The 21889-nt window shown below is 52.1% G+C and overlaps 10 protein-coding genes across 10 annotated transcripts; 3 read left to right on the forward strand and 7 right to left on the reverse strand.

The window, feature by feature from the left end:
• Positions 1-119: 119 nt before the first annotated feature.
• On the reverse strand, positions 120-1070 carry APUU_20940A (uncharacterized protein; the record flags this gene model as incomplete). The annotated part of the gene is made up of 1 exon (XM_041699637.1): positions 120-1070. One exon carries the CDS (start codon positions 1068-1070, stop codon positions 120-122), a length of 951 nt encoding a protein of 316 aa, XP_041552702.1.
• A 779-nt stretch (positions 1071-1849) lies between these two features.
• APUU_20941A (WSC domain-containing protein) lies at positions 1850-2303 on the reverse strand (the record flags this gene model as incomplete). Its single annotated transcript, XM_041699638.1, has 2 exons — positions 1850-1959; positions 2018-2303. The coding sequence occupies 2 exons, from the start codon at positions 2301-2303 to the stop codon at positions 1850-1852; spliced, it is 396 nt and encodes a 131-aa protein (XP_041552703.1).
• A 582-nt stretch (positions 2304-2885) lies between these two features.
• APUU_20942S (bZIP transcription factor) lies at positions 2886-4337 on the forward strand (the record flags this gene model as incomplete). Its single annotated transcript, XM_041699639.1, has 2 exons — positions 2886-2994; positions 3091-4337. 2 exons carry the CDS (start codon positions 2886-2888, stop codon positions 4335-4337), a joined length of 1356 nt encoding a protein of 451 aa, XP_041552704.1.
• Positions 4338-4503: 166 nt separating this feature from the next.
• On the reverse strand, positions 4504-5279 carry APUU_20943A (uncharacterized protein; the record flags this gene model as incomplete). Its single annotated transcript, XM_041699640.1, has 2 exons — positions 4504-4640; positions 4718-5279. The coding sequence occupies 2 exons, from the start codon at positions 5277-5279 to the stop codon at positions 4504-4506; spliced, it is 699 nt and encodes a 232-aa protein (XP_041552705.1).
• Positions 5280-5693: 414 nt separating this feature from the next.
• On the reverse strand, positions 5694-7167 carry APUU_20944A (uncharacterized protein; the record flags this gene model as incomplete). The annotated part of the gene is made up of 3 exons (XM_041699642.1): positions 5694-6128; positions 6204-6410; positions 6463-7167. The coding sequence occupies 3 exons, from the start codon at positions 7165-7167 to the stop codon at positions 5694-5696; spliced, it is 1347 nt and encodes a 448-aa protein (XP_041552706.1).
• A 3708-nt stretch (positions 7168-10875) lies between these two features.
• On the forward strand, positions 10876-12745 carry rfeD (putative transcription factor RfeD; the record flags this gene model as incomplete). Its single annotated transcript, XM_041699643.1, has 5 exons — positions 10876-10998; positions 11150-11309; positions 11370-11521; positions 11582-12001; positions 12059-12745. 5 exons carry the CDS (start codon positions 10876-10878, stop codon positions 12743-12745), a joined length of 1542 nt encoding a protein of 513 aa, XP_041552707.1.
• Positions 12746-13248: 503 nt separating this feature from the next.
• On the reverse strand, positions 13249-14604 carry APUU_20946A (lactonase family protein; the record flags this gene model as incomplete). The annotated part of the gene is made up of 2 exons (XM_041699644.1): positions 13249-14080; positions 14162-14604. 2 exons carry the CDS (start codon positions 14602-14604, stop codon positions 13249-13251), a joined length of 1275 nt encoding a protein of 424 aa, XP_041552708.1.
• Positions 14605-15276: 672 nt separating this feature from the next.
• APUU_20947A (type 1 glutamine amidotransferase) lies at positions 15277-16200 on the reverse strand (the record flags this gene model as incomplete). The annotated part of the gene is made up of 1 exon (XM_041699645.1): positions 15277-16200. One exon carries the CDS (start codon positions 16198-16200, stop codon positions 15277-15279), a length of 924 nt encoding a protein of 307 aa, XP_041552709.1.
• A 910-nt stretch (positions 16201-17110) lies between these two features.
• On the forward strand, positions 17111-18461 carry APUU_20948S (TauD/TfdA family dioxygenase; the record flags this gene model as incomplete). Its single annotated transcript, XM_041699646.1, has 4 exons — positions 17111-17386; positions 17435-17700; positions 17754-18014; positions 18098-18461. The coding sequence occupies 4 exons, from the start codon at positions 17111-17113 to the stop codon at positions 18459-18461; spliced, it is 1167 nt and encodes a 388-aa protein (XP_041552710.1).
• Positions 18462-18649: 188 nt separating this feature from the next.
• On the reverse strand, positions 18650-21435 carry APUU_20949A (anaphase promoting complex subunit 2; the record flags this gene model as incomplete). Its single annotated transcript, XM_041699647.1, has 2 exons — positions 18650-20947; positions 21007-21435. 2 exons carry the CDS (start codon positions 21433-21435, stop codon positions 18650-18652), a joined length of 2727 nt encoding a protein of 908 aa, XP_041552711.1.
• Positions 21436-21889: the final 454 nt, after the last annotated feature.

The following is a 21889-nucleotide window of genomic DNA, read 5'->3' on the forward strand; positions in this document are numbered from 1 at the left end:
CGTGGCGCGTGTTACGGCTAAAACGAACTACAATGATGAATACACGGATACAATGACAGTATCCCACCCCCAGATCAAGTGAAACGCAGCGCTTAAATCCCATGCTAGAAGTATTTCAGTCAAGCGGCAGCAATTTCCTTCTTGAAATTTTCAGCAACAGGCCCATAGCTCCCCGTGTGCACTTCCCAAAGCAATCCCGGACCAACAGGCGTCCATCCAAGCTCCTGAACGGCCTTCTTGTTCGAAGCACGGTTCCTGATTCCAAGGAACGCAGCCAGAAATGGACCCCAGCGCGCAACTGCATCTTCAGGGGTAATAGACCGTGCTGGCACCTTCACAAGCTCGCTGATTGCATTCGCCATGGCCTTGTAAGTGGTAGTGGTGTGACCGGTGCCGTTGAAGACATCTCCGGCCTTTGCATGCTTAGCGGCAAGGAGGTATAACTTTGCAGCATCATCGACGTATACATCCGAGAAACAGTACTCGCCATCGCCAATGTACACAGCCTCGCCGGATTTAATCGCAAGCTTGATCAGCTGCGCCCCGAAGCCGGTGGAGTTGCTGCGGCCGTAGACGTACTGCGGGAGACGGATAGAGACGACACGCACATTCTTGGGAACGAATGTGAGCGCATGCTTCTCAGCAACGTCGCGGTTGCCAAAGGTGTGTTCGGCCTGGGGTGTTGTTTCGTCGGTTTCGCCTCCGCTAGGGTCGGCTTGCACACCTGCGGTGCCGTTGGTGACGATGAGGGGTTTGCCGGTTCCTTCGAGGCCCTTGGCTAGGGCGCTGACGGCGGCAATGTCGAGGTCGATGAGGTCCTGGTAGGGCTTAGAGAAGTCGTGGTCGAAGGCTAGGTGGAAGACAATGTCGGCGTTTTTGCTCTCTTCGGCGAGAAGCTCGGCGCTTTTGAGGTCGCCGCGGACAGGGGTTGCACCGAGAGACTGAAGGATATCGTCACCTTCTTCACGTCGCGAGAGACCACGGACGCTGTAGCCTTCTTTGACGGCCTGTTCGGTGACAACGCGGCCAATATAGCCTGTTGCGCCGGTGATGAAGACCTTTTGGGACATGGTGTGGTGTGATTGTACGGTAGATGAGAGCTGATAGGGATTGTAGCGCTTGATGAGAACGTATTGGCAGGGGGGTTAAGTGACTTCATGAGCAATTGATTCCCTTCTTATAGAGAAATGGACTGGTTGTGTTGCACAAAAAGCGAGCAGTGAAGAGACCCAGACGGGCGGAGATTACGGACTTAGTATGCAGCGGCAACACCGACCAACCAAAGTTATCCCACTGGATGCGAGACGACCTCGGTGCTAGCTGGAGTTAGTGCAGAATACGCTAGATGAGTCTCGCTTATAAATGTGGTTGGAAATGTGGCATGGCATGCAATTTGAGGGATCTCGCTCTCTGCCTCTTCTTATGTCCGGACGCCACAAACAGGTAGACGGACACCCACAACAACAATTTACCAAACCAGATCATGAAACTGCAAGCTCGTGCTTTACTGGACGACGGCTTCCCGTGTATTCACGGGTGTCGCTGATGGTTACACGGTCGAACCACCGCCAGTCAACATTGGGTGATGAGCACGCCAACTCGGGTTTAGGACTTGCTCGTTGGCAGACGCAGGCATCCCAGTCCGGGCCCTCTAAATGCCGACAGTTCGGCAATAAAAAGAAACCAGTCATAACTGGGGACTGAAATAGCGACAGTATGCGAAGTCCGGAGCATCTCTTATTCCAACGACTCCAGTGATGTGCTCTCATGCTCTATGGTCCTAGCTTCAACCCGGCATCTATATAGTGAGTAGAGTAGTTCTATATCTATTTTCCCAGCCTCGCAGCCTCTAATTGCACCCAATACCCAACATCGGCAAAATTGTGGGAGCCATAGTAAGCGACGATACCGTCGCTTCTTGTTCAATTTCATAACAACTAAGCGCACCATGGCCACCACCTACCATGCGATAGAATAATCAGTACTGGTTTCAAAGCCATATAAAGTGAAAACCCACAGATATCAAGCGGATAACCACCACAAGGCAAGTTGCATGCCCTTGGATCCAGTTCATCCTGCCAGTTCGGATAGTTAAGACCACACCAGCACTCGGTGCCATTCCGGACGCCCATGATTGTATCGCCGCGCCGCATGCAGTTCATCTTGCAGAGTCCGACGCTCTGGAACGGCGATTGGCCTATGTTGTCTAGATCGCTGGAGTCGAGGTAGCATCCCAGGTATCGAAGGGTATGGGTGGCTGCTGCGGTCGATGCGAGGAGCGCAATGGTATATTTCAAGAGCATTGTATAGGCATGTACAGTCCGGGTGTGTCGATGATGTTGTCGGATTTGCTGTGACGTAGAAAGTGTGACGAAAATGCACGAGCTGCGGGGCGATCTTCGATTCCTTCGGCCTGCTTACTTGGGGAGCATGTTCCGCCATTCATCGAGAAGGCACGATACTTAGAATTTACCCTATATGGACAAACTGGTCTTGTCTCCAGCTCACCTCTAGAGTTGCCATTTTAGCAGAACGGGCACTATCGCAAATTCCATATCAGCATAATCTTCTGTCCTATCTAGACAATACGCACCCGATCTTCTTGTTCCTTGATCCTTTTATTAGAACTGAAAACGGAGAACATAACAGCAAATGCGCATTAAAAAGCACCGACGAGGGGCTTAATTCTTCTATGTCAAATACATTGAAAGAAAGCCAAAGTGGGCCAGAGATCGAAGTGACTGTCGATCGATCGGGCCTCGCCCAGTCTGTGGCTGACATCAGCCGCCATCGCTCCTCCAGTTCTCCTCCCCCGTCACATCTCCTGCGTCCGCCGGTCTAACACTACTTGGATCGGGCCTCTAATCGTCCAGTATCCAGATACAATGCCTCCGCGAAGTCAAGACATAAGTACAGGCAAGGAGAAGCGGAAGCCTGTGCGACGTGACCCGGAGAAGAGGCGGCAGCAGAATATCCAAGCTCAGAGGAGATATCGTGAGTACTGGCCCTCGAACAGATACCCACCCTCGAACAATGCAGGTAGCACATTAGTGCTGCAGCTTGTGTGACGAATGCTTATTATTGGTCTAGGAGAGAAACTCCGTGAGCGCTTGGATCGCCTCGAAGCGCTTGCTGCACAGAACCAGGGTAGCGGTGCGCTTCCAGTGGCTCAATCTACAAGTCAATCATCTGAGACAGGAGTAATGTGTAGTTCCACTGGCTCTTCAGATAATGAGATCCCAACGGACCTCCCGGTGTTTCCACCTTCGGACACATCATCTCTATCCACGGGTTTAGACTGTGGACAACTTTATCCTCAGTTCGAGGTTAGCCCATCGGATCTGGGCTTGTGGGACACTTCGTCATATAACCCACTAGCAAATGATCCGTCAATGCTGAACATGTGGGATCCCACTACATTATCTTTGCAGCCGAACGACACCCTTTGGTGTCCAACGCCGAACGATCAACGATCAAACTCTACACGGTCCGATGAAATTACATGGGATCCTATAGCTCATGACCTACATGATTCTCTACTCTCGCCAGAAGTATCAAATGTCTCGGAATCCATAGCACTGGGCAATGCTTCGCTCCCCTTCACTAAGATACAAAACGACCCGTTAGGTTTATCCTGGACGACCACAATCCACTGTGGCTGCTTGAGACCGCACTTCCAAGTGCAATCTTGTGGCTCACGCAATTCTGCCATGGGTCAGGTTAGGATACTCACGGTGGAACCTAGTTCACCTACCGCAGATCCATACACCAACAATCTTCGGGTTGACCAACTCTGCACTTTAACAGCACTATTCTCGATCGCAATGCATATCAAAATTTCCCAAGACGTATTATGTAACGATGACCTACGCTCCCCATTTTTCCAGCTTTGTGCAACATCAGCAGACGCATTGGCCAAAGCAAACATGGTTACGGCGGTCAAGAAAAGCTTCAAAACATTAAAGCCCGATATGAGACCGACCCACGAACAAATCACCATCGATCACAGTCCATACATTGACATTATCCCCTTCCCGGGACTCCGTAATAACCTCATCAAACGCCAGGGAGAATTTGACGAGGATGAATTCTTCCTGGACTTGCTTACGGGGCTAGTGTGCTGGGGAGGCGCAGGAGTTGGGAAGAGAGATCGAAATGCCTCTACTGGGAAGGTCTCGACTGGCACGCCGTGGGACCCTCGCAGCTGGGAGGGGCAGCAATGGTTTGTGCAAAAGTACTGGCATTTATTAGGTGGTGAAGAGGGGGATCTTGTTCGACAAACTGAGTGGTGGCGCAGTATGAGAGGGGACGATCCACTGGATGTGGTAGAGGTATAACTGACAGAACCGTCTGGTATTCAATGCTGGCTCAAACATGCCCAACGCGCGAGCTTTGATTAGTTATTAAACATAATATAATTCCACTCATGCCACACTCCAATCTGGAACCTTTGTCAGCACTGCAATAATAACAGTATAAGCAACCCAAGCTTACCTCCAGCCCTTAATCCTTCCACTCATCCCTCCCAAGCCTGACAATATCCGCCTGCTCCAAAACCCAATACTTCGACGGCGCCTTTCCCTCCTCTGCAATTCTCACAGCAGCCACAGCGGCCCGCCCGATAACCTTCTGGTCCTGGCCTACAATCCACATTAGCACCGCAATCCTCAAAAAGTCGTCCACGGGAGAGAACTGGTTAGTTAGATAGATTACATACCAATCCAATCCTGCACCCCCTGCCCAAAGAAACCCAACCCCTCAACCACCTTCTCCAAAACCGGCGCCTTCGTATTCTCCCCCCGGTTGATAATCATACCCGGCCTAAGCACAATAGCATTCTCAAACCCCGTCTCGCGAATCGAATCCTCAACCCCAATCTTCATCTTCGAGTACGGCACATACTTCGACAAGAAACCCCTCGTTCCGCCGCTGGATACAAACACAAATATCCGCGCCCCGGCCTCTTTCGCGGCGCGCACGGTGTCGATTACCAGGTCGTGGTCGATTTTCCATTGATTCGCTATTCCCCCGGCTGCGGCGCGGGTGGTCCCGATTGCGTTGTAGACTGTGGATGGCGGCGGTGTGATTGTTTTCAGGGTTGAGGGCCATTTTGTTGTGTCCTTCTCAAGGAGGGGTTGTAGGTGCGGTGATTCGGTTGCTGGCGCTCGGCGCGAGATCGTTGTTACTGTGGTGGATGGCGAGGGGTTTGCGAGGAGTGTTGAGAGGATTTGGGAGCCTACTGCGCCGGTGCTGCCGAATAGTGCGGAATTTGTTGTCATTGTGTTCTGGATTTAGTTTTTGTTTTTGATGGTATTTCGTTTGGTGTTGGAATGGGAATTTGTTGAGATGATGGGAGGATTTGGGTGGCTGATGGTGTTATATATGCGGGAGGTAACTAGTTACTGGTGTAACCCTAAATCGGTGGCTGACGTTATCACTGTTTTTCCTCCTTTGTGGCTTTCTCAGCCAGTCGCATAATGCATTGTGTCGGGAATTTGGCAGCTTGGAGTTAAATTATACACTTATTTATTTGATCTTGATTGTAAGTAAATAGACAGGTCGGCGTGGCTGCTATCATGAGTACCAACACCAAGTGTGCAGGGGCTTCTATTCAAACAATGACAAAAACAATATATATACAGGCCACCACAAGCCCATCATATGATATTCACAAACACATATTATCACTAACACTACAGTGAAGCTTTTGACCCATCGCCTAGGCCCTTCCCCAGCATCTCTTTCGCCTCCCTGCACATCCCAGCCACGTCTGCGTCCGTTATGATCCTGTTCCGGTGATTAATTGCTTCCTCAATCTTGCTAAACTCCCTGCCCACGCCTTCCGCGCGCCATTCATAACAGTCACCAATAAACCGACTACTCTGCACAAGCCACTGCGTACGCTCCCTTCGGCTCGCGTCGAAGACGGCCAGGACGTCTCTGAGGTCACTGTGACTGCGGACGCAGGGGTCTGAGAGGAGAGTCGCAAGGACGGCAGTGTCCTCGAGGCAGAAGCCGGCGCCAGCGCCGTGGTGCGGGGATGTAGCGTGTGCTGCATCGCCGGAGATGGCGATGCGGTTCTTGAAGAATGTCGAGACGGGGTGTTCGGCTAGGTCAAATATTGCCCACTGTGGGGGTGGTTAGTTATTGCGCTCGCATTATCCACGTAGGTAGCTTATTAGACACGACAGGATGGGACATACGATGCTGAGCTTATGATCGCATAGTTGAAGGAGCTTGGTGACGTTCGGTCCATAGCCGGTAAAGTCGCGGAGCGCCTCTTCGCGTGTGCCATCGCGGGTTAGACGAGGGTATTCTTTCCAGCAGTCGGGGGTCGTGTGGAAGGCGACGACGTTGAGTGTTTTCCCGGCATTGACGGGGAAGGTGAGCATGTGGTTGTCCGGGCCCATCTGAATGTGTTAATATAGGTATGTTTCACTGGAATGACTTTGGTTTACGTACGTGCATGCATGAGTTAGAGGCGAGTTCTTCCCCAATCGCCTCGATCGCCTTGTCCATTGGCACCAGGCCGCGGTAGGCGTACTTGTGGGAAAATGACGGGTGAGCAGATGGGTGGTTCTCCCCAACAATAATCTGTCGCACCTTCGACTTGATCCCATCGCATCCTATCACCACGTCTGCTTCTCCCTCCGCTCCATCGGCGAACTTTAGCACGAGTTTCCCATCATCAGATCGCTCCTCAATGCTCTCCAGCCGCTTGTCAAACTCCGCGATCTCATCGGGAACCAGTTTCACTAGTTCGTCTAGAAAATGCGCGCGGTGGACACCAGTCTGACCGAGACTGTTGGTAATTGTGAAGGCGATATTCTGTCGTTTCTTTTCGTTCCCCTCCGAGGATGCATTGTATTCTGCTTCATTGTGGGTATACCCGTCGAGATAATCGAACCATACCTTCTCTTTAGCTGTCCACAAGTTCTGTGTGCAGACTTTCTTGAATGCGTCGTATATCCCGGAGTGGCAGAGTTTCATTGCCTCAACCGCATTGGGTCCAAAGGAGACTCCCGCGCCGACCTCAGCAAATGCCGTCGCTTGCTCATAGATCCGGACGGAGATGTCACGGTGATGGAGGGCGATGGCTAAGCTTAGACCTGCAATGCCGCCTCCGACGACGGCGACGTGGAAGGGTGATGCTTTAGGTGGGCTCATTGTGTAGAAGTCTGGACGTCTTGGCTCTACACAGACGAGAAAGAGAGGCAGAAGAGAGCGACAAAAGTGGCCATCGAGGTGTTATCTATCCTTGATTGCGACTTCGCGGGCCAAAGATCGAAGCCACGGCGACGGAGGCCATGGAGACCATGGGCAGTCGAATCGGAACCCACCAACGGCCGTCGGACCTGGGGTAACCCACGCTTGCCGTAAGCAGACCCTCATCGGATGCGGGACACGGCCCTCGCGAATAGCCGGCAGAGGCTTTTCTACTACGCAGCCGACAATTCGCCAGTTCAGACGGGTGAATCTCAATTAAGCTACATTTTTAATTTTGGGGCGTTGGCTGGAGCATCCGTATTCGATATCGATGTCACTCCCCACGTTTCCCCAGTCCTGCAGCTTGAGCGTTACCGTATCTGCCTGGGGGTTTCCCGGATCCGATGCACGCCAATGCATCGGATATCAGTATAATAATGCTCAGACACTGCATAGTTCGGAGGCAGCAGGCAGACCGGAACACATTTTCTTTGAGGGCTATCGCGATCAAGGACACCGGCGAGATTTGATGTTTCCTGGGTCCATGCACGCTCCAGGGTGTCTATCCGAAAGCCATCAGCGCGGCGGATTCCATTCCGAACCCGAGTCACGACTCATGGCTCGGAGTTGACTCCGAATGTCCAATCGTTTTTAGCAATGACGAATCCATCCCAGAAATCGGTCCTACTTGTACTTGCCCTTGAACGTGAGGTGAGGGATAACGGCCGCCTTAGCTTATCCGGGGAAATCCGGCAATTGGATGGAAGTCGGCCTTCTCCATACAATAATTCAACAACTGGACTCCTCCGTACAGTGCAGTGCAAGTAGTGGGACACTGTATGGTGTATGCACTCCAATGCGCTGGGTGCCCCAATACCCCATCGATACTTCCACTCTCGAGAACTACCAATCACAATGCTTTCGCACTGCGGCCAACCCGGAAAGGTAACTGGCCCCAATTGCAGGTGAAGTCGGGGCCAGACGAAAAAAAACCCGCAGTTTCCCCAAACCTTGGCGAGCAGTAGGGGCGGCATTTTGTCTGCGAGAAACATGCGACCTGCAGTAATCTCGACCTACACCAGGGATCCCTTAGCACCAACACAAGCTGGGTTGAATCCAGCTCAGTAGGCTGTGTCTGCATCCATTGGGGTTCTTCAAAGGAAACCCCAACCCGTGGCCCGCCGAAATCAATGCCTTCTCCGCACGACGCTGAAACTCTAAAACCTGGAAGTTGGAACAAATCCATGTCGGTGAAGGTTTTTTATTGCGTGGGCGTGTGTTTATCGGGAATATTCATCGCCAGGGGCTTGCCTACGGAGGCTGTCTCAACACAGCCAACCAGCTGTCGGAAGCTGAGGTATAGAGTACGGGTGGGCTTGTGAAATCGTTCAATGCAGGTGATCGGTGAGCAGCGAGCACAAGCAAGCAAGCATGCAAGCACACAAAACTGAAAGCTCTCGGTGTGACTTCTCCAAATTCGAGGCGGAAGACACGGCAACCAGTTTTGTTTCGCTTAAGAACGAATTGGGCATCAACCCCTCTCGTGCAGTGGACTGGTCGCGATAGTGTGATCCCGAGGCACCACTAACGAGCAACGACCTCCCCTCGCCCGCTGGGGGTCTCTTTCACCTCGAACATGTTCCATGGGGGGGTAGAAGGGGCCCCTTTAATCACATTGGAGTGATCCATGGAATGGCTGCCTCAAATTTCAGAAGCAGGGGAGGGTGTCGAGTTTGCCACAGCTGGCACCTACCTCGTACGTAGCCCTTCGTCCTTTCCCGGTTCTGCACTTGTTCTCCAGCTGCGTTCCTTCCGGATACTCGAGTGGTGACTAAGCATGCCCCACCGCACGGGAAGAAGGAACCAAAAAGTGGCGTTGAGCTAAGCTGAAATTTCACGTCTAAGCCAAAAGAGAGTTGGAGCTCCCAGCTCCAGGTTGGTCGCATCTGGAGCTGGGGAGAGCTGGGAGGGGGAGGGGCACGTCGCACATGGCCTTTTACCCGGCTTTCCATCGCTCTGTCGCCAGGAAGCGGCAGAAAAGTGAGATGACACCATCGTCAAAATGCAGTTCTTCGTCTGTCGTCTTTCATAGGTTCATATCGCCCAGTCCAAATGCAAGGTCGCAGCGACGAACTTTTCAGCTGATCATGCCGGAGCTTCTCAAGTCCATCTTGCTGGGCTCCACCGGAGTTCCCGAACCACTGGTCTGGATGACTAATAGTGTATTGTACGATTACCTAGTTACAGGTCCAAAGGTAAACTGCCAGACTCAAGCTTGAAAACTTTCCAGTCTTCGACGCGATCTTGATTTCGTCGCACTGAACCCAGTTTAAGCCAATCATTACATTCAACTTAATAGAATTTTCTATCAGCGGCTGTGGGCATGTCGGGAGACTGCTGCCCCGGTGAGTTCTGGCGCACTGACTGTTACAGTACGGTCAGGTAAAGCTTGCGGTCCGATGCTACCGAGGGGAATGCAAGTGTCAGACTGGAGTCTGTCGCAACGTTGCACGCACAACCAAAGTCAACTCGGTGAGCTCACAGGGCCTAATAAAGTGAAATACAGAGACAGCCAAATCATTATTGCGATATGGCAAAGTCCGGGGATGCAAAAGTGACCAGAGCAGCCCGCAATACATCTACACCTGTAAGCAACTTGGATAAACCTCGGCGCACCCACCTCTGCCAGCGGATATCGCGCTGTCCCACGTTTCGGGTTATCGATAGGCGCCACCCACTGCAGTCTGCACTGCACTGGCTCCAATCAATCTGGAATAGTAAGCGATGATTTCAGGCGACAAATTTAGATATACTCGACCTCTGAGTAAATCGGTAATTGTCGCATCCTTGTACCTTGAAATGAATGCAGCTCCAGTTGGCGGCAGTGGTGATGATGTACCTGGTATGTAAGTGGTTATCGCATTTGTAGCTCAGCCCTCCAGCCGGGCTTCTGAATCCTGTGTCGAAGATTCCTCCGTGTCACCAGATCAATCCCAGCTGTGATACAGTTACCTCGAGAGCTCCAGCCCAGCTAGATACTGTATCGGGTCCTGCTTCTGCCCGTTCAATCCCGCGCCCGAGTCCTGCTTCAATCCGCGGCACTCTCCACCTTCGCCCACCCGGTCGCCTCCATCCATCCTCGCTCCTCCTGCAATTTTCATTGCCTCTTGCCTTTTCCCTCCAATCAGTTGCCTGCTTATCACTTATCCATTTTCTTCGCTTTCCCGCTAGCCTGTTTGCGCCTAGCTCCCCAGGAGGTCTGAGGAGCTTCTTGACCTTTCCCCTCCCCTGCCAGAGCCTGCCCTGTTCATTCCTTGCCCTTCCGATGCAGTCGCTTCCCTCCTAGCTCTCTTCCTTTATTAGAGCTTGTTACTCCCTTTGGAGCTGCAGGTCGAGGTCATTGCTCATTATTCTGTTCGATTGTCCGCTTTACCGGCTTTCGATCCAGCATTTGTCTTTATCGCTCCATCTTTGAGCTCTACCCCTCCCTCCCATTGATCCTTTGTTCGACGGTTCATTGTTGCATGCGATCCGTTTTCTATAACCGCTCTATATATTCCTCCCCCGGAGCATGTGTCGCGACACTGGATCCGGTCAGCTTCTATCAACTCCGATCTGAATCGCTCTTGCCGACTCCCTCCTCGTCAACCCCGCCAATAAGACGGATTCATGCAGACCATGCCGCCCCGGGCGTCCTTGACCAGCTCCTTTTCCGTCACCGATGCCAACAATGAGGTGGTTTGTCCCTTGAAGAATAATGATGGCTCGAATTGTCGGAAAAGATGCTTGGGGGTAAGTCCTCTATCTATCCCCGCCACCCAGCTCCCTCGACCTCTCCGTTCTCGATCGGCCCCTCCACGCAATCGCATCAGCACCGGTCTAGAGATGAAGGGAGGGGTGATGTGACTTTTTTCATGAAACTAATGTGCTATTCTATCGATAGGAGAAACGTTATCGCTCGATGCAGGAGCACATCCGTCGTGCCCACCCAAACCACTACATTCCGAAGCTCCCAGCAACGGAAGAGAGCTTTATATTGATGGTCACCACCCCTCCGGAACAGCGTGCCAATCTTACACCCCCTCAGTCCAGGCGCCGCAATGGTTAGTCTTCCAGTCTGTGCAAAGAAAATGGGTGGAGCTAGTAAAGCTGATACGTTATAGACGCATCTGACCGAGATATCTACGGTGCCGGATCCAATTCTCCTGCAACCCCGCGTGGGATCGATGAAACCCATCCGGCTGCAGCTACTGCGGCGGTCGCATTGGCTCAGCTACACCATAACCGCTTAGCATCTGACTGGGGTCCAGATGTGGTACGGAGTCCCCCCATTATTCGGCCCAGATAAGATAAGATGGTACTAACCAGGACCCAGGAGATCCATTCTGATAACGATATCGACCGAGCACCGATGCGATCGTCAATTGAGCTGCCGTCTCTCCGCGATCACTTCAAGCGGGACTCGTTGCCGCCATTTTCATCGCCTCGTCCTAGGTCGCTTTTACCCTCGATTCTGAACCACTCCCCTCCCGGTCGCTCTTCAACTCTTCCTCCAATCCAACGGACAGACAAGCTTCCTCGTCCCCGCAAAGGTTCTATCTCTGGAGCACGAAAAGCCAAACATGAACGTTCGAGATCCAAAGAATATCGGCGACGTCCGAGTCTAGGGGATAGGAAGGCTTTATCAGCAGAGCCTCAAACCGCTGCCTGGGCCCAAGGCAAGCGCTGGGAGGATCTCATCGAAGCCGCAACATCAGCAACAGAGGTCGACGATGATCGACAGTCACAATCAGACGTGAGTTTATCTTCTATCTTCAATAGCACCCCGCCCTTTATCCTGACGATATCGCAGTTGGGGCCTTCGCCAACCATCCCGCCGATGATTCCCAATATCACATCTATAACTTCGGCACCTTCAGTCAAAAACAGATCATCCATGCCGCCTGCGTTCCAATCGCCCGGTCTACCGCCGCCTACATCCCATCGTTCCTTCCCGCCACCACAATCGTACACGGCGTCGCCTTTACACAAATCCTTGACCCCGCCACCGTACGAATTCTCACGCAACCGCGACGCTGACTTGGAACCATTCCCATCAATTGAGTCGTCTTTGGACTCGACATCCACGACCTCTGGGAAGAATTTCGGATATTCCAATTACTTGAACTCGACGGGGCATCCTAGTTCTAGTCCGGTTTTGAATTTATTCCCATCATCGGCCGCTCAGCGACAGCATCATCGCTTTTCGAACCCTACGCCGGCATCCTTCCGCAACAGGGAGATACAGATATTCTGTGCCAGCTGCAAACAGGCATGGCCTCTGAACGAATGTTACGCCTGCACTGAGTGCATCTGCGGGGTATGCCGTGACTGCGTCGTGCAGTTTATCAGCAGCCCGCCGACACCATTCAAAAATGTCACATCCAGTCCTGGCAGTGCGATGTCCCATGGTCCGACAAGTTATCCAGGTCCGCGGGGTTGTCCGCGATGTCGGGCCGTGGGGGGAAAGTGGAAAGCATTCCAACTGGACGTCAAATGAAACGTCATGTCAAACCCGTAGGCGGGTTGCTTTATGGTTTACGGATCTTATGAATTACGGCAGAGGGTTACGGTACTCAAAATTACATTTTCACGGTATGACGCCTCAAAACGCCAACAGGCAGCCTCGACGAGGACAATATGTGTTATGGAAGGGCTGGCCCAACCAACTAACGGCGTTCTCACTCCGCTCTTGCAAGAGCAGCACGATCCACTGTAAAAAAAAAAGCTGGGCTTTTTGTTTGAACATGTTGGGGCGTATGTTTTGGTATTATGATCTGGCGGTTTATATACATCGCGGTGGTATTCTGTTTCCTTTGTTAATGTTATATGTTATGTCTTGACTGCTGATATCCTTTAATGACTGTTACAAGACTCGCTATATTTATGGTTGATGTTTGAAAGTGCATTTAAAAGATTTGTGATATTTAACTGATACGACTCTTGTGATCGATATATCTCGCTGTTGTTTCCTTAACTCTTTCATAGGACCAGGGTGCAGGTTTACTCATCCCAGATGATGCTGCTCAGCCCCGAAACTGAATTGTCAGGGTCGCCAGGAGTTCCAATCAGGAGGCTGGCCACGATGCTACCAAGAAGCCCAGTATCGGGGTCCCTCTCAACAATAGCAACGTTAGAAGAGACCTGGTTCCCGACAGCAACCAGATCGCCGGCTTTGTTGATCGCAAACGTGCGCGGAACTTCACCGCCGGAGGTGTGGATATCCTGAAACTCAAACGTGCCATCACGGTCCAAGACAAGCTTCGCAATCGAGTCATTCCCGTCAAACGCCTTGTCTTGTCTCACCGAAACGTACAGGTGGCTGTCCACCAGTCTGATCTCACTGAGGGAGGCACCCTCGGGCAACTCCTCCGGATACGGCACCTCAGCCTCGATCTGCTTGAATGCAAGACATCCGCTGTCTTGGTACGAAACGGCAAAGGCCTCGACTTTGCCGCTCAGCTCCCCAGCTACGTAGAGAACCGTTTCGGCAGAATCAGATGGAGCACGGCTACCCTTAACTCGAAGTTCCTGATTCTCTGACGCAGTCGAGAACACACCGTGTCGCGGGCCCCCACCCGCTGTGTAGTTCAATGGCGGGCAAGTGTTGAGATTGCCGTTCGCTTTGTCGATGGCGAAGACGCGGACAAGATCGGCGCCTAGATCGGGGACCAGGACAAAAGCCCCGGTCGGATCGAGGATAGCTTGGTGCGGATGTGGCGCATCCTGCCTTTCGGGGACCGTACCGGGCGCGGATAATTCGAATTCGAGGCGTTGTAGTGGGCCGGCCTCGTCTTCAAGCGGGAGCGCGTATGTTGAGACCGCGGAGCCGGAGCTGTTCGTTTATATCGCATATTAGTTTCCAATCCAAGGCATTATCACTAAAGTAGAAAAGAGAGAGAAATGGAGCACCCACTAATGCGCAATAGCAAGATACTGCTCCCCTCCCTCTCCCTCATAAACAACGTTATTCACAGCACTCCCTGCCGATGTATCCGTTTTCGCAATCTCCGTCAACACACCCCCATCAACAGACAGCGCAGTCAACGACCCATTCACCGACTCGTTGTCATTCTTCCACCCATACTCGTCAGAGCAGTATATTGTCCCTGTATCCGCATCAAGCGTGATCCAGCTGGGGTACCTCCCGCACGTCTTGAGATTAGACGACTCAGTCAGCGTATACGACCCATTTGACGCGCGCGCCAGCGAAAGCGTATAAATCGACTGCGTGTTGTAGTGCGATGCGAAGAGCGTCGCAGCCGTTGCTTGGGCTTGGGCTTGGGTTACAAGCGCAGGGATGGACACAAGGGATAGGCCCAAGGTGGCCAAGGTGCGCAGGCCGGGGATGGAGGACATGGTTTCTGTAGCCAACCGGGTGCTGTATCTGTATATATATAGTATTCGTAGTACGTATTTACTGCAGCGTGAAGAGTACGTAACAATGAGAGGTGAGAGATCTGTGAACTAAATAACCAAAAGCGAGGATTGCGAAGCCTAATAAACAACAGGAATTCCCTGGGCAGCGGCGATGATTGCCCCTTTTTGGTTGATGCAAGGGCGATGCGTGGAATTTGATTGTCAGGGACACGATGGGGCGGGGGTTAACCGTACCTTACACGGGGGGATTCTTCACGGCAGTGCGATCCAGTACCGAGATGGGCATCCTGTGCTGTAGATTAATTGCAGTTGATTGCAGCGCTAGGGTCTTTGGACTCGGAGACGGACGCTCCCCGAGTAGACGGGATTGTGGGGTTGTTGGGGTGTAACTGTTCTGAAACAGGCGGGTGTTTCTGCAATGGAAATTAATATGGCTGTTGGTTGTTGAAGGTATTGATTCTCTGTTCGTAGCTTGATGTAATTTACAAGTGTTCAGTACAGCTTACTGGCAAGATTTATTTTCCTTCAGCTGGTTGGCTCTACAGCGGTTGCCGCTCCATATAAAATACAAATAAGTTCAACCAACATTCATAAATTCATGTATCATAATCTATACTCTATATGCAATTCTATATACAACACTTGAGCTTCTCACTGCCCAAAAAACAAGACAACAACCTCCGCTGCAGCCTTCGAATCATCTGCGTCCTCCACAACGCCCTCAACCCTCCCTCTTGCAATCAACCCCAGATACCTCTCCACAGCGATCTTATCCCACCCACCCCGCCTCGCAAACTCCAAGCAACTTTCCGTGTTCACAAACACATCAAACTCAAAATGTCCCTGGTACGTCAACACCCGGCCCGGGTAATAAAGGCCCTGGATGGGGCAGGCCTCCGTTGATCCGACATTTAGCCACGGCTCCGGCAGTTTGTCTTGTCCCGGAAGAAAAGCCACCCAGTCGCCGTGTATCATCTGCAAGCGCATCTCGTTTGGCAGCGGGAGTGACGCCGAGAGTGCAGGAAAGTGCGCGCTAAACTCCGGGTTGACTTTTACGGATGCCAGTCCCATCTCGCTCCCATGCGGGCAATGCTCGACTTTTACGCTTGGTGGTGGGGTGGAGTCGGATGCCCCGCGCGCGTGTGATGATAAGAAAGCCTGCGCGATGATCTGGTGGCCGAAGCAGGAACCGAAGATTTTGACGTGTGGGAAGTCATCGAAGACCGTCTGGATAAAGTTCTGCAGCGGCACGATCCAGGGGTGTTTTGCTGCCTCGTAGGCCCCCGCGGTGGCGCCGGTGATGAGGATCCCGTCTATTGGCAGCGCAAGCGGGTTGAGTGTTTGTTCATCTGCTGCTCCATTTGTCGTTGATCGGGGCGATGATCGCAGTGCTTGCAGAGGAGGAAGAGAGCCGCCGACTACATCAAAAGCCGTTGTGTATATGCTTGATGCGGGGAGGTTGAGGCGCGCTGCGGCGGACTGGAGCAATGCGCGGAACTGTGAGCTATAGAAGCCGCGGGCGGCATAGACGGCTGGTACCGGGACGTCGACATCCAAGATCGCGATATGCACCATTTTACAGCGGCAGATGTCGAGGACAGAGACGGGGGAGTGGAGGTGTTGGTGAGGTGGTTGAGAAGTTGGAGAAGTTTGTGAATTTCATTTGGTGGGACTGGACTGGACCCTGAGCATATAATTACCGAATGGGGAAGTCGGATGCGAGTGCCTGAGGATAGCCTTGGGTAAAAATATACGGAGGGCAAGTAGATGGTGAACACATGTTGGTGTATATGGGAAATGATATGATTCGAAGTCTGTATATCTAAAGGACTGCAGTAGATGCAGAAGTATGCAAGCATCACGGCGACACAGGGCAGACTCCACAGGAACAGACAGCCTAGTTGACAATCTGATTATCTGATTATCGCCTGCATTGCTGATCTGGAGGGGCATTTATGATTATGTATAACTGGCAGGTTGATAATAATTGATATATTATGCTGTAAGTATAACTACCAAGGTGGGTGGTGTTCCTGGTAGTATGTGCCTGGGCCCTACGGAGCACCCCGGTCCATCATATGACAGTCCAGCCTCTACAGACCACAAGGGACGAGGTGCCACTGGCAAACGGCCGATCTTCGATTCAATTATCAATGCATTGCTCCTGTAGTCCTGTTTCCCTGCAGTCGCGCTTCCAGTCGGTGCTCATCGCCCAAGATGACGCAATCGCAAAGACCAATCACGCCGTCGTCGTCGGCCTCTCGTCCTATCAGCTTCCCACTTCAGGGATCTTCCAGCACGCAATGGCCTCCACTGTTTGCATAACGGCTTGCGTTTATTCTCGATGTCTATACTCATTTCTCCCGGCCGAGTCGCTTCATCCGAGCTGGCGGGGTCTATAAATCTCCCACGTGCCCCTCCGAGGGGTTGAGGGGAAGCAACCCAGACGAAGTGATTCTCAATATTCTTCAAAATCACAGCTAAGATGGCGACTCTAACACAAACTGCCACTCCTCTATCTCTTGATGCCTTCCCTGATGGCCTCAAGACCACTGGCCAACACCCCCCGCTTTACGACGCCCTCCGTCCCTTCGACAAGTTCCCCAAGTCCATCTCAGGCCCTACTCTGTGGAAGCCCGAGGACTACAAGGACGCTCCTGAGAAATGGACCCATCGCTTCTCTGCTGAAGAGATTGCCGAGCTCAGCGCAACTGCTGATGCCTTCTTGGCCGCTAAGACCCCTCTGACTGGTATCTCAAAGGTAGTATTCATTCCTCTCTACCCCAACCAGCAAAGCTAACAATAACAGAGCAACTTCCCTCTTCCCAAGCTCTCCGCCCTCCTTACAGACCTCCGCGAGGACCTCCTCAATGGAAAAGGCTTCATCCTCTTCAAGGGCTTCCCCGTGGAGGAATGGGGCAACCACAAGTCTGCCGTCGCCTACATGGGTCTCGGCACATACCTAGGCTACTTCATCTCCCAGAACAGCCGCGGCCATGTTCTCGGCCACGTCAAGGATCTCGGCGAAGACCCAACCCAGATTGACTCTGTGCGCATCTACCGCACAAACGCCAGGTAGGCCACCACCACTGCCTCATCCAGAAACACGTAGAACTAACAAATCCTAGACAATTCTTCCACGCTGATGACTCCGACATCGTCGGCCTCCTCTGCATCGCTCGTGCCCTCGAAGGAGGTGAATCAGACATCGCCTCCACCCACAACGTCTACAACACTCTCGCCGCGGAACGCCCCGATGTCCTGAAGACCCTCATCGAACCAATCTGGTACTTCGACCGCAAGGGCGAGACATCCAAGGGCCAGGACGAGTTCATCCGCACCAGCGTCATCTACCTCGAGCGCGGCGATACCCCGCGAGTATACACAAAGTACGCTTTTTACCCACCCACACCTACCCACCTACCCACCTACCATCCAATCTCCAAATACTAACCGGATTTGTTTGCAACAGATGGGACCCCTACTACGTCCGCTCCCTCGGCCGCTTCTCAGATGCAGGCCTAGTCCCCCCTCTCTCACCCGCCCAACTCGAAGCCCTGCAAGTCCTCGAAGAAACCTGTCAGCGTCTGGCGCTCCACATGGTCCTCGAAGTCGGGGACATCCAGTTCGTGACGAACTCGCATGTCCTGCACTCGCGCACGGAATATAAGGACTATGCCCCGCCTGCGCCGAGAAGACACCTCATGCGCCTTTGGCTCTCGACGCCGGAGAGCGAGGGTGGCTGGCGTCTGCCGTTTTGGGACAGCAATGAGAAGAAGAGGGGTGGTGTGCAGGTTGATGATCAACCGCCGGTGGCATTGTTGGATGCGGAATAGAGTCTTCTTCTTTTCTTCAAGTCCCTCTTTTTTTTATTAGGGCTGGTTGATTTGTGTGTATTAGCGATTTCGGTTAATTCTCATTTCACAAAAATTATTATATCTATTTATCGTTAATCATGAGTAAGGGATGCAGATAGTAGCTAATAGTAATAACATTGTAGTGGTAATGAAGAATTGACGGGTCCTCATCTCACAATTTTATAATTCCCTCCACTAACAATCTCCAATTTCCCTTTCGACACCATCCCCGCTAGAAACTCGCGCAGCTCCTCATTACTAAACGGGAACCCACCGGGCACCGCGATTTTCAGCATCATGACGATTCGCTGCAGCGGCATGGCACCCTGGTTCGTCAGCATCCCCACGATAAATTGCCAGTAGAGATTCATCTTCTCCATGGCTGCTGCTTCGGCGGACTCCTTTGCTGCGGCCGCTGCGTCGGCGCTGCTGCTGGTACCAACGTCGACGTCTGCGGCGTCGGGGCCTGCCGTTTCGGATGCCGCGGTGTTTTCGTTGTCGCCGTCGTTGGCGATGGTGTCTTTACTGGTGGGGAGGGTTTCTAGAACGCGGAATGTATCCCGCTGCACCTCGGTTAGGATGCGGCGACTAACCCAGAACAGACAGGCGCTGCGCACGAGCACTGCAGACATGTCGAGTTGTTCGGAGAGTGCCATGGCTGTTTTGACGACAGGTTCGTTGGGTTCGTCGGGGTTGTTGAACGCGTAGATCACGGTTGCTTGCCAGGTGGTTACTTCTTCGACGAAGACGCGGTCTTCCAAGTCTAACTCGACCGTGACCTGGCCGAGGCCGTTGAGCCAGGTGAGTTTGCGCGATTGCTTGAGTGATTCGAAGCCCTCGGAGTATCGTCCCTGAAGTTCAGTAATCTCACTGGGAACTTTGAACTGCTGGCCTTGAATCTCGGGCCAGAAAAAGTGGGATAAGACCTTGGCGTGGAGCTCGGGGGCGTCTTCATCGTCTTCTGTGGCATTTGCCATGCCTTGGTCATTGCGAACAACGGCGTCGACTCGTCTTGAGTCGAAAATATCACGCAGCATAACCTCGCACGCTTGCAAGGCGTTGTCGCCAAACCGGAGTTTGAGCAGCTCTAGGACGGACATTTCCTGTTCAAATTCTGCGCGCTTTTGAAGAAGCCGCTCCGCCAACATGTTTTGCATCTCGCGTACAAATGTCTCCTTGGACTCGAAAAGACTGATGAGACTGCCGATTACATCGGAGCTCTTGGATTTGCGGTAGTCTGGCGCCGCATCTACCGGGTCTGGCATCCAGTTCATGTCGTCCCAGTCCAGCTCGCCGGTGTCGTTCCGCAACGAGTTTTGATGCGCTTTGCTCAGCTCCGCGGATAGTTCTACCAGCGTTTCGCCGCTAGACGATGTATTACGGCCGTCTGCATCAGCGGGGTCTGCTAATAGACCGCCAACAATTGCTTTAACAGTGTCATCGCGGTCTCGTAGATATCGACGGATCGGCCGTGCAATTCGATCTAGAAGGACACCTTTCGGATCGAGGAGGTTAAACGATCGAATGATCGAAATGTAAACCTGTAAAATCTCCACCGTCGAAGCACCTGGGTGTAGTAGCCGTCGATTAAGTGCCACCACAAACGATTGTGTCAAGTGGTGTCGTGCTGCAGGATGCGTTGTGAAATGCCTCAGGTCTTCAATCGCTCCACTGCTTGCAGGCCATTCGACGATAATATCAAATAACTCCCCTACTCGAAGTGCACCAAGTCGGGCAATGCCAACTTCCTGCCACTTTTCGAGGTCACTGAACTTCACGTCCAGATCTCCAGGGTCCTTAGCGCCGGATTCTGGTACGTTTATGATTGCAAGAACCTGCACGGCCAGCCTTGCAAACACATCTGATATCCACTGTCGCAAATGACGTGAGATAAGTGATGGACCTTCCCAGTGACTAGTATATGCAGCCCGGATGAATTCCGTCATCATTGTATCCATGACACCAGCAAAGACTTCTTGAGCCTTTTCGCCTCCCAAACCAACAAGCTGCAGGTCGCTAAGCAATGATAGCAGGCATTCGCGGGCTGTAGTGACTCGCGCATCTTCGAATTCTATCATTATTTGCGACCGAATCTCAGCAGATGGCGCGTCCCGCCAGCCTTGATATGATACTGAGTACTGCCTATCAATTTCCATATCATCAACACTAGCACTTTCGTTGATATCCGCCTCCTCATTCAAGCCTGCAATTCCTAAGATAATAAACGCATGTTTTGCCAGGTTTCGAGTAAGTAGGTCGGAGAGCTGAGGCCATGGCATAGCATATCCTATCATCAAGTTGAATGAGCGTTGAAACTTCATAAACACCTTCTCCTCCCGCGCACTGTCCAGCAAAGGAAGTATGTATTCCACTAATGGAGAAAAGTAAATCCTCCGCATTAGTAAAAGGCACCTCACAACGAGCACTTCAAGTAAATCATTTCGATCTGAGGGAGACGAGACAATCTGCAGCGTCTCAGTAAAGAGTGACCAAGTAGAACAATATGAGTGCTGAAAGAACTCACTACAGATAGCTCGTCTTTGAAGTTCCGCAAGAAGTGCCGACGAATCTCAGAGCCGTACCAGTCAATTATATTCTTCGGCTCACCGTCATCACGGTCAGCATCCACTGCAGAAAGCTTTATCAAGTAGCTCAAGGCATCCCTAATCTCCTTCGATGGCTTCTTGTGTCGATTCCACTGCTTCAAAAACTCCCCCTCGCTCTCCTCATTGTGAAGCACTAGCTGCTCGAATTCCCCATCCGGGGTGGAAAGAAACGATGTAGCCGTACGCCAAGCTCGATCCCACTTTCCATTTTCTGGTATCGATCCCTCTCGTTGTGAAGACCTCGTCCTCGGTGCGAGTCCTGGTATGAAGTCGCCTGGGGGTGCGGGGGCGAAGACGGACCCGAATATGTGGCTGCGACCCACGCAGATCGACGAATCCGGGGTCATATTTGCAATATTTGCCAGCCGCAAGGCATTATCGAGGAAATATGGTCGAAACTGGTTCAGAAATGGACGTCAAATGTCGTTGTTTAACAAAAGAGTAAATCCATAACAAACCCGCGATCTGTTTTGGGCGTTAGCGCGCCGGATGAGTCAGCGACTTATCGATAACTAGTTAAGATAAGAGCTGCATTAGCCTGAGGCAACCTACTGTGCTCCACAGGTAGTTTTCCGCCGCGCTCATTAACATCAACTCGCGTAGTTCAAACAAGGTCACGTAGATGGGAACTAAGCTAATAGACCATATAATTTATTAATGACAAGAACAGTATCTATGGGGTATCTCTCCAGTGTACGAATGCCCTCGGCAGTATGCACAAGGAGCAACAGCTATCCCAGACATACGGAGGCTTGGACCGTCTCTCTACAACGCCACATAAAACCAAAACACACCCAGCCG

Source organism: Aspergillus puulaauensis, chromosome 2 (genome assembly GCF_016861865.1).
Source record: "Aspergillus puulaauensis MK2 DNA, chromosome 2, nearly complete sequence".
Lineage (NCBI taxonomy): Eukaryota > Fungi > Ascomycota > Eurotiomycetes > Eurotiales > Aspergillaceae > Aspergillus > Aspergillus puulaauensis.